The 12,174-nt window shown below is 55.0% G+C and overlaps 2 protein-coding genes across 2 annotated transcripts in view; both read right to left on the reverse strand.

Annotated features, from left to right (window-relative positions):
• Nucleotides 1-339: 339 nt before the first annotated feature.
• On the reverse strand, nt 340-3,389 carry LOC309408474 (transforming growth factor beta activator LRRC33-like; the record flags this gene model as incomplete). The annotated part of the gene is made up of 2 exons (XM_082004302.1): nt 340-2,328; nt 3,270-3,389. The coding sequence occupies 2 exons, from the start codon at nt 3,387-3,389 to the stop codon at nt 340-342; spliced, it is 2,109 nt and encodes a 702-aa protein (XP_081860428.1).
• A 6,115-nt stretch (nt 3,390-9,504) lies between these two features.
• The window catches only part of EDA (ectodysplasin A), a gene marked incomplete at both ends in the record, with an annotated part of 76,342 nt that continues 73,672 nt past the window's right edge, over nt 9,505-12,174 (reverse strand). Inside the window, 2 exons of the mRNA XM_082004252.1 lie at nt 9,505-9,756; nt 11,772-11,896. Of these exons, the coding sequence (XP_081860378.1) occupies nt 9,505-9,756; nt 11,772-11,896 (377 nt within the window). The remainder of the gene's footprint in view (nt 9,757-11,771; nt 11,897-12,174) is intronic.

The raw sequence follows: 12,174 nt of genomic DNA on the forward strand, positions 1-12,174 counted from the left end.
ATGGGTTCAGGGGGCAGCAGATCGATGCAAGCAGCCCAGGCCTTGTTTTCTCGTCCTGGGTGAGGAGAACGTATGATGGCAGGGCAGAAAACCCACCCACAATTGCTTACAGCATGTTTAATTTCTTGCAGGGAACAGAGCAGACGGGGGCACCTTCCTTCTCAAGAAGGAGAGGTGGCCCAGGGACCACCTCTGCCCAGCCCAGGGCTCAGCTCCCTTTACGGGGTTTGCAAAACACGCAAGGTACCGGTGAGGGGAGGAGGTCTAAAATACAATAATATTATTAATAATAATTAGAGTTCTGAGCGATTGCTACAGTTCCTGCTCCCCAGGGCTGGGCTACACTTTGGTGACACTGTCTGCTGGCGTCTCCTCGGCTGGCTCCTCTCTTTGGAGATGGTGGGGGAAGACCCCCACCCTGTTGCTGCGGAGTCCCGCACACCCCAGCGACTTCTGCCCTTTCCTCAGAAGGCAGCAAGCCCCGGAGCTGAGAAAGAAAAGGCTCATCACGGCCACGAGCAGAGCCAGAGAGCTGGTGCCCTTGGGACGTGGACAAAGCCACCAAGGACTGCTGGTTATCCTGGCTGAGAAGTTCCTGCTCTCGTCCTGGTAGGCGCAGAGGGCTTCGTCCAGGTCCCGCACGCCCACGCCGGCCGCCCGCAGCGCGTCCAGCCAGGCCAGCGAGCAACAGCTGAAGGGGTTTCCAGCTACGGACACGTCCTTCAGGCTGTGGGACCAGCTCGCCAGCGCTGGCTTTTCCAACGTCGGCAGGTTGTTACTGCGAACGTCCAGGCTTTCCAGAGGGGAGCAGAAAAGACCGGTGGGCAAAAAGCTCAAATTGTTGCCCGAGAGGTCCAAGACTCTGAGTGTGCCCAGGCAGGGGAGCTCTGCCTTGCTGTTGTCCATCTGGTTGCCCCTCAGAGAGAGTTTCTGCAGGGAGAACTCCAACCCCCGCAGGGCTTCCTTAGGCACGAACAAGTCCTTGTTCCCTGACAGGTCTAGGGAGAGCAGCGAGGTCTGGTTGAAGGCGTAGGGGTGCAGCCTGGCAATGTTGTTCTTGCGAAGACTCAGATGCCTCAAGCGAGGCATGTTGTAGAGGGGGGTGCAGGTGCCTCCTGGGGCTGGCACGCCAGAGCCCCCTCCTGAATTCCCTCCCCGATCGCTCCCCCGGCTCTCGCAAGGCTGGAGGCTGTTGGAGCCCAGATCAATCCTTTCCAGCTGAGGCAGAGAATCAAAAAACCAGCGTGGCAGCACGCGGATGGCATTGCCGTGGAGGTCCAGCGTGCGCACGGAGAGGGTGGCGCGCTCCGGCGGCGCAGGCGAGCGGTCGCTGGGCTCCGTGCTGCCGGCGAGCGACTCCCCGGCTACATCCTGGAGACAGTTCATAGCCAGGCTGAGGCTGTGCAGCGAGCCCAGGCTCTGGAAGAAGGTAAATGGGAACATCTGCAGCCGGTTATTGCTGAGATCCAAGTCAGCTACATGTGTCAGACCGGCTGCGGTACGCAAGGTCCTATTAAACCTCGCCATCTCCTTGTAGCGCAGTACAAACGCCCCCGGATGGCGTGAGCCTGGGAGCAGGGAAGCAATAAGGTTGTTGGAGAGGTTTAAGTGTGTGAGATAATGGACTTTGGGGAGCTCTGGAAAATAGAGGAGTCTGTTATGGCTCAAGTCAAGCACTTGAAGCAGGTAGGGCTCCGCTCCCTCCTCCGAGACAAAGAACTCCAGGGCGTTGTGGCTGAGATTTAAAACTCGCAGCTGCGTGAGGCTGAAGCCAGAGATACAGTGGAGGGAATTCAAAGCCAAGTTCACCACCTCCAGCTCTTCCAGGGCCTCCAAAGCTCCCTCCTCGATTTCCATGATGTAGTTGTTGCTGAGGTCGAGCTCACGCAGCCGTGGAGTCCTCCAGAAGATCCCTGCCGGCAGCCTGGTCATCTTATTCCCAGAGAGATCGAGCCTCCTCAGCCTGGGGAGGTTGCCGATGTACCAGCCTGCCATGTGGCTCTCCAGGTTATTTGCTGACAGGTCCAGGACCTCTATATTGCTGAGCAGACGAAAGGCTTGCCCGTTAGCGAGGTAATTGCGGTCCAGGCGGTTCGATCCCAGGAGGAGGGAGCGCAGCTGGGGTAGCTGAGCCAGGGCGGTGGCTGACACGGCTTCCAGCTGGTTGAAGCAGATGTCCAGGTACTCAAGCTGCCCAAACCCTGGCATGTGGCTGCCCGACAGGTTTTGGATGAAGTTGTTGGAGAGCTCGAGGTACTTCACTCCTTGGCCAAGTTCCTTTGGAAACTTGCGCAGGCCAACCCCTTTGCAAGACACCTTCGTGGGGCTCTGCAGAGGGAGAGGAGAAGCCGTCAGCACGAGAGGGGCTACAGACCGCAGCCCCAGCCAAGCCGGCTGCTGTCCCAGATGGGCATCAGCAACGTGGAAATGAGCACTAATGAGCACTGCTCCCCCTTCCCAAGCCTGGGATGGGAAGGGGCCAGACCACCTACGGCCCCTGCTCAGGGACAAGGAGCTTGTCCCCAGGGTTAAGGTGGGCTTTCCGAGACCCTGGCTGAATCCGCTGAATTGTTTCTGATGGAGCAAGGAGAAAGGCTCAGTCTTTGACCCCGCAGGCTCTCCTCCCATCTGGCCCAGCAAGCAAGATGGGCAAAAAAATAGTGTAAGCACTGAAGATGCAGCAGCTTGGTGGGGCAAACCCAGCCTCTGGAGGTCACTGGGACAGCCCGGGGGCTGGTCCAGAGCACCTCTGTCCTGTCTGGGCAGAGAAGGGCACCGTCTTGGTGGGCTCCACCTTCCCTCTCCCTCCAAACTGGTTTCCTACGCCAGTTTGGAGTTGGGAGCCTGGACGTGGAGCCATTCGTTTGGGGGGGGATGATGGCAGAAACCAGCCGCTCCATGTCGAGGCTGCCAACTGCCTCGCTAACGCCCATGACCGCTGTTTGAATCCCTGTGGGACCCTGCACTCCACCCCGCCTCGGGGCCAGTGTCCTGAGCTGACAGGGACAGCTGGAAGGTGCCACCGGCACGGCAGGGCCACGGGAGCAGCTGGGCGCTGGGGACCAGCGAGCGGGAGACCGGCTCGGAGGCAGGAGAGCAGAGAAGAGACGAAAGCTGGGAAGGTTAGAGAGATGGAGGCTGGAGGGAGGCGAGAGCCATGGGGAAGAGCTGCACCCTGCGCTGCACAGAGGGGTGCTCGCAGCCCCGCTCGGACCCAGCGAGGCTACTGGGGCCAGCCCAGCCCGGGGCTCCTCGGAAAGCGGCCTTACCTGCTGACACGGTGTGGATCGCGGCCTCGCCTCCCCGCTAGACTGGGCTTTGAGGACGGATGGGAGCAGCCAGAGCAGCAAGCATCCTCTTTCAGCCAGCCGGTGTTCTAACAGGAGCATGTTGGGCTGCGGGCGCTGCCAGCCCTGTCCCGCTCCTCCAGCACGCTCTGGCAGGCTGGGCAGGAGCTGGGCTCTGTATAAATAGGCTTCAGGATGGGATGGGGGAAGGAGATAACGCATGTGGGTGTTAGTAGCTACGGAAGTGGGAAAAGAAAGACTTAAGATTGCAGAGGGGGAAAAACAGTGCAGAAAGCCATAAGGAAGGGAAAGAGAAACGGCGGGATGGGGAAGAGGCAGGGCTGCACCGGCACTCAGGTGATCGGCTGGACCGACCGCCAAAATCAAATGCCGAGGAGGCAGAGGTGGTACTTGGGAAAGCAGAGAGGTTTTGGGGGAGTTCCCCTGCCTGGACCTGCTCTTCCTCCAGCTTCCTCTGCCCTGTGCCAGCTCCTGCTGGCGGCTCGTGCTGAGGCCGCCAGGAGCAGCCGGCGAGGGCTCCTCGGCCATCGCGAGCCCAGGACCGAGCTCCTGGCTGCCGCCGCCGGGGATCACCGTGGGACTCGCAGAGCCTGGGGCGCCGCAGGTGAGCTCGCCGCACGAAAGCCGAGAAAATTCCCCTCCCTGCGCTGCCGCAGCCCGGCCAATGGGACTCTCCCACGGCACCTGCCCCTCCTCGGGGAAACAACGGCTTCCCAGGGTTTACCACCCGTCCCCGGCGGGATGCGCAGAGCTGGCACATCCCTCCTCCCCCTCCTCCTCCTCCCCAGGAGTCCTGCTGTGCTGCGAGTGCTGGGCTCCTCGCTGCCATGTCCCCGTGTCCCCGCGTCCCTGCCAGGCCTGGGGGACGGCTGCCGGGTCACCCTCTCACCCAGGGCAGGAACCAGACGGGGACTTGCCCTGCGGCAGCTCCAGGTGGTCTCTGGGTGCCCAGGGCTGCACCCCACCCACAGGGATTTTTTTTTTTTTTGCTCCGTGTCCCTGTGCCACCTGGCAGTGACGCGCTCCCGGGGGACACGCTCCCCGCGTGCTTCGCGGGGCGTTCTGCAAAACGCACGCTTTTGCGGTTTTTGGCTTGCCGCGGCCAATTCCTTGCCCATCCGAAGGGGCACCTCCAGGCTGCCGCAGAGTTGCCCAAGGATGCGTTTTGCCGTAGTTTTAGCTATAGAGCAACAGCTCCATTCCTACATGTGTCTGGCAGGAAAAGAAATAATTTTATGTACATATTAAAAAAAATATACACACACACGTACGCATGTGGAAGATGGAGCAGCCTGGCTTCTGCTGCCGTTGCCCCTTGCCCTCCCGGCCGCTGGCGCGGCGGGGAGCACTTTGTCACCTCGGGGATGGGGTTCGGCCTCGAGCCAGACCAATGTCACCAGCCGGCCAGGGCACACACGGTGGCGGTGACAGGCTGATGCCCCCTCTGCTAAGCACGGTGGACCGGGGCTCCGGCAGCAGCCGGGGCCAGAGGCAGCCGTGCGCGAACAGCCCGCTGTTGTTTTCGGAGGCGCGGTGAGGATAGCACATCTGTGCAGATGTGAAATCCTGCAGGCTCCGGCCAGGGAAACACCGACCTCTGGATGAACCTTCGCCTCCAGCGTCCCTCGTCTCCCATCGCAGCCAAGCGTGGAGCCCCCGAAAGCGGAAGGCGGCGCCGGGGAGGAACCGTGCCATGCAAGCGCTCCAGCCCCGGCACACCCGGCGCCGCCTCGCCTGGGGAACCCCGGCCCTCTCCTCCCTGCATCCCGAATTGCTGGGCACGGGTCTGCACAGTGGGTACGGCCGATGAAATCAGCTGAAAGTCCCTGATTTTGAACAGGGACTTCTGTGGAGAATCCCTGCGCATTTGCACCCCAAGACTGTGAACTCCCTTTGCAGGAGCGCCCGGCGGAGCGAGCCAGGTGCGGGCTGAGAGCCGTCCGAGGTGCCCTGCGAGGACTGAGAGGCTTTTTCCAGACCGTGCCAGAGGCAGAGCGAACCGCACAGCACGAGCGGGAAGGGATTTGCTCCCGCACATCACAGGGCTCCCCGTGCTCCTTGCTGCTCCTGGCTCCCAGGTGGTCTGTTACAGAGAGATGCCTCTGTTCCCCCCGAGGCTTTCAAGGGAGACGTCTCTCCAAAGGACGGGAGGAACGAGCAGCAGGATGCAGGCTCGGCAGGAAATGGGATAAAGCCACTTGCCCATGTCACAGCCGTACCGCAGGGTGACAGACACTGGCACCCACCTGGGCATCAGGGAGGCGGAGGAGTAACTGGTTATCCAAGTACATCAAATCTGCCCATCCTTCCCGCTAAGCAGCGAGAGAAATGCTCTTTTCTGCACTTTCCCCAAGCGCAGGGAGCCACGAGGAGCTGGAAGGCAAATGTGAGCAGCTCCGAGGCCGACGTGGGGACCGGTGCCGCTCCCATCGGCGGTGGCAGCCGCAGCGCCTGCGTATCAACTGTTCCCCGAGGGACAGAGGAGCGTTGCCCTTCAGCCGTGTGCCATCGCACGAACCCCGTCAGCACACCTCCCTGTAGTCGTACAGCCTTTCCACAGAAACTCCTGGTTTGGCTGGGGAAGGAAGTCCCACCGAGACCACCGAGATCAGGAAAAAAGCTTTATTTGCAAAGAAAATATAGACAATTTACATAAACTTACATCCTAATTTATATACATTATGTATATTTTATATACAGATAGTGTCTTGAATAAAGATGTCGAAGCACAAAACAGCATCAGCGTGTTACCGTGCGGCTCTAACAGGTAACGGGGGAGTCGTGTCTCTTCCCACAACTCCTCTCCCGCGATGCTTTCGTTGGGGGGTCCGAGAGGTTTCCTCCCAGCCTGGGAGTGAGGAACACAGGGTGGGTGGGGGTCAGGCGCATATGTGGGCGCAACCACGAAGCACAACAGTTGTCGCTTCCCCCCAAAGCCTGCGCCAGGACGGGCCGGGAGCCACCAGCCTGCAGCGAGTGGGAAGGACTCTCCTCCGCCTCTTACTGGGAAGAGGGGGGGAAACGCGAACGAGCTAACGCACTTTGCTCATCTCCCTCCCCGCGCGGCTTGGGTGCCCTTCTCTACGCACCCGATGCTGCCCAGCCAGTGGAAGGACGATGCCTGGTCCCCTTGACAGGGACGGGAGTGGCAGGGAGACCACAACCGCTTACCTGGGTGAGAGAGGTGCTGGAGGGAAGCAAAGGCTGGGCAGTTTTGGGTTGGGAGCCGGGATGTAAAGCCTTTACTGAAGGGGCCCTGAACGCAACAGCCACGCCGGCTTCCCTAGAAATGGTCTCCGCAGAGAGAAGGGGTTCAGACGGTGCATTATTGACCGATTAGCTGCTTGCTACGTTTCTGCGGCTGGAGTCCGGCCGAAAGTTGGGCAGCAGAGCCAAGGCACGTAGGCGAGAGCAGAGCCAGCAAAGGCCACCGGAGAGGAAGGCCGGCACGCGGGAAGCCAGAGGTGACCGCTTTCGTGTCCAGCATCTCGGATATGCAGTCGTTTGTCTGTAAATGAAGCATCTCCTTCCCAACCAGACTAGGAACTGAGATACATCAAAATTCAAAGACATCAGAGGGAAAGACTGGAGCAAGGCTCTGCTCCTGCTGGAGTTTGGTGAAACCTCCCACACGCATCCTCTCACCCTCCTCTGAGCTCCTTCCAGGCCTTTTTGGCTGCAGTTAAGGGGAAGAGGGACCAAAGATGGTGGGACACCATCTGGAGAAGCATCACACAGAAAAAGCTATACTACAGCCTAGGTAACCTGCACTGTAATACTTCATTAAGGAGGACTTGTTGCTAGAGAGGCCAAAGGGTTTCAAGTATAAAGACTCTCCATGGCTGCTACAGGACTGGTGATCCGCCCGCTCATCCCAGGGATGAACACAGCTCTCCATACCAAGGCCACCTGCAGTCAGGTATTCTCTGCTCTCCAACTCCAACTCCATGTCTCCAACGCGGCTACATCAAGCTCACGCTTTGGTGTAAGGCGAGCAGCGGAAAAAGCCCGCTAACACCTCCTTCCACCTCCTCCCGCATCCCAGGCACGTGCCCGAGAGGCTGTTAGGAGAGAAGGGATTCTCCCTCTGCCTCCTCCTGCCTCCAGCCACGGTCAGGAGCAGATCACAGATCCTGCCAGTGGGGCAGAAGGAATGCAAACTCCATCCATCGCACTCTCCCAAGTCATTGCGTTATTTATGCTTGCCCCTAAGTCTTGCTGTTTGGGTTGTATTCTAAAGCAATTCTGTTAATGATTTGCTTAATGTTCTCACTATACAGCTGTCCTGATTCATTCTTGTCAGAGGAACATGTCCTTCTTAATCCGTTTTAAAGGAAATAAACCACAACGACTAGTTAAGTGCCCCTAAGGCTCTTGCTAGTCCAACATGTTAAAGCTAAAAAGGAGGAGAACATACTGAAAAAGAAATAGCAGGCAATTTTTCATGCAGTTGTTTTACAAACTGCACGCCTCCTGTGAATAGCGAGACTGTAGCCAAAGCTGGGTGCCCCCAAGAAATATTTATCTCCCAATAACTGCAATACTTGGCAAATGAGATCACTCACTATGGACGGGGAAAGCGACGGAGCCAAGAATGCTTCAGCCAGGGTGGACCCTTCTGCGGTCAGATCAGTCGCTGCAGCACGGTGCTGAGACACGTCCGCTCCCACGTCCCTGCAGGTGACGGTGGCTGAGCCACCTCTGCTTGGAGATGGAGGTCATCACCAAGACATCAGTTTGGGACTTGTCCCATTTGCTACATAGGCTGAAACTTCACTACCCTCCTTAGTGTTTTATGCTCTGAAAAGAAATCCAGTTAAAAAAAGCCCCAACACAACCAAGCACAAACCAAGGCATGACACAAAAGAGCAATTAGCGCTTCAGCCTCTTCCTCAGCCCAAGCACATCTTATAGGCTTTAGATCTCCCCAGTTGAGGGGAGGTAACGGGAGAGAGTTGCTCAAGAAGCCAAAAGAAACAATAGTATCCCAGCTCTTCTATTAGTCACCAGAAATCGAGTTATGACTAGACTCAGCAGGGCTCAGAGAAAAGAAAAAGTGGTGACTTCATGCTGGACCAGACTTTTTAAATACAATTTTTTTTGCTAGAGACTCCATCACCACTTATTAGAGCGTTTTTAGGTAGAAGGGTGCCAAAAGGAAAGGGGTGGGGGGAAAGAAGGATAAAAACCACATCTAAAAGCAGGACAGTTGCTATTAAAACAGAAAAAAAAAATTCCTGTTTGAATAATTTTATTCTTAAACATGACAAACTTCTTCAGAGTGTTTTCACAAGTACTTGTGTCTGCTCTACGCGGCTCGGTGAAGCCTGTAGAAATGTGTTCTGGTTTGCAAAATATTAATTAAAAAGACAAAAAAAAAAACCCAACAAAACACAAATTGCTGTAACAGCAGCAGTACTTTAAGGCAGCCCCCGTTAGGGCAAGGTACACCTCTGGGGTAATGGCAGGAGCTGAAAGTAGCAGAGGCTCTGGAACCGGAATCGTCATTTTCTTTGGGACTTTGCGGTTTCTGGAATGTGGAGGCAGTCTCCTATCTGCTAAGCCTGCTCTGTTAAGTGTTCACCTTCCTCTCGCACTTACTGCTTTTGCCGCCTGCTTCCAAGCTCTAGGTAGAGGCGCTTCGCCACCTTCGCTCGCGCTCCTGAGGATGAGTGTAAACACCACGGACCCTGTCTGATTCACCTCCCTTCGCGCCCCGTGGCCATTCCAGTTTGAACTGGGAAGGCAGAAAACCAGAAACCCCCTTTCTTGCTTTCATTAGCGTGCGGAAGCAGGAGTGCCTGGGCAGGCCAACTGTGACATTAGTCTGTCTTCTCCCGCTACCGCCTGGGATGCTCTTGCTAGTGCAACATAAAAGCAGAGACCCACACCACTCTCAACAAGCCTCGTGTGAAGATCACAGAGCAGAGTATCAGTGCAGTAATACTTGAAATACTGAGACAAGGCAGACACAATAGCCTTTCTTCCTCGCAACGCTTTTTCAACTAGCTTTTTGATCCAAGTCTCCATGCAAGTCACAGAAGACAATTGTGCTTCCTGCATTCACATATAGGAATAAATAGCTCTGGATCAGTTTTCTTTATGGCCGGATTACAGAACCCCCTGAAATACTGATACGCTTATGAACAGCAGCACTGTGCAGTTCTGTGAGTATCCTTGGACATGCCAAGTTCATCTAGGATGCTGGTGCATCTCCTAGGCGTATGGCCCCAAAGAAAGTTGTGTGCTTGCTCATGTTGATGGAGATATCAGCATGGACCATTTTCACAGCAATCTTCTGCCTGGCTTTGAGGAGGCAGACCCCAGCTGTATAGCAGGTATTGAAGTTGGTCTTGCCGGTCTCAATACTCCGAGTGCATTGCAGAAAGGGCTTTTCATCCACCACCACCTCATAGCTGGCAAAATCTGTGAAGTTTATGTAGTATACCTGATGTGAAGCAGGAAGAAGAAAGGTATTAGGGAGCGCATCTGTGCACATGGAACAAGTCCACATTCCTTTCAGCGTGTACATAGACGTTCCCTCCGCTAACCATTCCTTTTGGCTCCGGGACAGCTACACTTGTTCGAGGCAGAAAGAACCCCAAGCCAACCAAACGTGAGGAAACTCTGTATTCCACTTCATACTAACACAAGCATGCAAGCGCCTGTGAATCCACGTATCTGAGGCTGAGCTACGAATCCTTGCTTTAGACCCTGCTTATTACAGGAAAAATTACAAACCTGCGCAGGCCTAGTTACAAAAATGTGTAGGCAACCCTGTCTGCCACGAACAGCTTTTCATCCAACAAACAGACAGAAATATTTTAACTGAAGTCTTCTTTCACTTACCTGGCCAGTCCTGCTTTCTGGGTCCCATGGGCCTCCTTTAGTGTTGACATCAAAAATGCCCTAAGATGTACCGGGAGTTGCCTTCTTTGTAATTGGACTTGAGGTGCTTTCAAAGGCATAAGCTATTACACGGAAGACACTCTCCCGACCTCCACGGCTTGGAAGGAAATGACCTTCTACTGTTTGTATTGATTTAACTCTTAGACCTAGCGCCTAACTCCCCATGACTCCATTACTCGTTACTTAACCCTCTCCCACACACTGATTCTGAAGAACTGCGAGATGCTTGAGAAAGACCTGTCCAAAGAGAAGTCAGTCCCAGGGAGCTGCTTCTTCCCGATAGAAGAAAACCAGCCATTTTGGATGCATCTGCCAATTCTTCTTAGTCTACACCCTGTGACCACAGAAGCTACACAAGACTGAGTCCCCTTTTTGCTTGATGGACTACAAACAACAAAGGCTTCAGAGGCACAACGCTGTGGTCAGCAATTAGCGCTGGGCACTCGGGATACAATTATACTTCGGCCCGTGTAGAGTTTTTTTTCCTGTCCCCATCCAAACCAGGCATGTAACCAGTTCCATGGAAGAGCACCTAACTGGACATCCACAGCCCACTTTATCCAACTTGGTACAGTCCCAGTGGGGCTGCCAACTGCATAGAGGCAAATCATGAGCAGGAGGTCATATTAGAAGCCTGGAGCAAGGTGGAAGTCGCTTAATTGTGGTTGCCTCGCAGAAACCCTCGTCTTGCTAAAATCTGTCTCAGAACCTGGACAGTTTTTCAGTCCACAGGTGGGTGGACACCCTACATGCTCTGGAAGAGGAGAGCTTCGTAGCTCATGCTCCACGCAGCTCAGCAATTCTGTGCAGAGATTTGCAAGACACTGGGAGCAGTGTGTTAAACGACAGACCATCTCCTGCGTTTTATTTGAGTGGGGAGAGGAAATGATGTCTTAATTAGCTGTATACGAAATCATAACACAATAATTTATTTGTTTAGCCCTTTTTACAGAAGCAGGCCCATACACCCATCATTGGTACCAACTAAAGCAGCAGCTGAGCCATCCCGCTGCCCAGTGCGGCTGCTGGCGCATCGTGTTGGTCTAAAGCTACATGAAGAAGGTGGAGGCAAAATGGAGTTACCTGGGCTGGAGATCGGCCAAGCCACCTCGGCAGAGAGTCCTATGCCTACAAAGAGTGGCACGGCTGCAAAATGATCAGGGTTTTGGTCTTACATCTCTTTTAACGCACAGAGCCTAGCGTTCTGCTGGGACCTTTGTTCTGCAAGGAGGCTTAGATGGGCTGGTGAATGACTGCACAGATAATATGGGGGATTAAAAAAAGGCATTGGTGGCATGTGGGATCTGGCTGGGCGTCTGTGCATGTGTTTCGGTAACTAATCTCTTGCAGCTGGTGTCACGGCGAAACGTGTGACCTTGCACTTCGAAACTCTAACGTCTTCCTCCGACACACATCTCCTAGAGCACGAAGCGGTTAAAAGTACATACAAGTTCTTGGCATTTGCTAGTTGTCTGGAGCCCTCTCGTGGTTCATGCAAGGCTTCCATTGGAACACAAGAATAGGAGTTAGGCCTAGGACCGTACTCACTTCTACCTGACTATAGATGAAGTATGTGCCGTCCACCAGTACCTCCAGCTCCCCACTGCGGGCATGCAGCTTAAACACCTTGGGGTTCATAGTGATGCGAGACCAGTCATTGAGGACTCCACCTGAAAGATCTCAGTATGAGAAAATGGCAGTCACTCAGTACCCGTCAGAATGAAAAGCGCAGGAGCACAGAAATACAGTGACATTGCAAGGTTTCATACACAACGGCTGGCACAGACTCAGGTTGAAAAGTCAAGTAACTCGGTAAGAAAATCCCAGAATTAAAGCTACGGTGCGTTAGTTTGGACTCCCCTCTCTATAGCTCTAATTACACCATCACTTGCCGGTGGATATCTGTTTCGTTTGGTGCACAGCACCACTGATTTACATCTCTGCTTGTCCTCGTCAA

The sequence above is a fragment of the Phaethon aethereus genome, assembly GCF_964289735.1.
Source record: "Phaethon aethereus genome assembly, chromosome: 10".
Classification (NCBI taxonomy): domain Eukaryota; kingdom Metazoa; phylum Chordata; class Aves; order Phaethontiformes; family Phaethontidae; genus Phaethon; species Phaethon aethereus.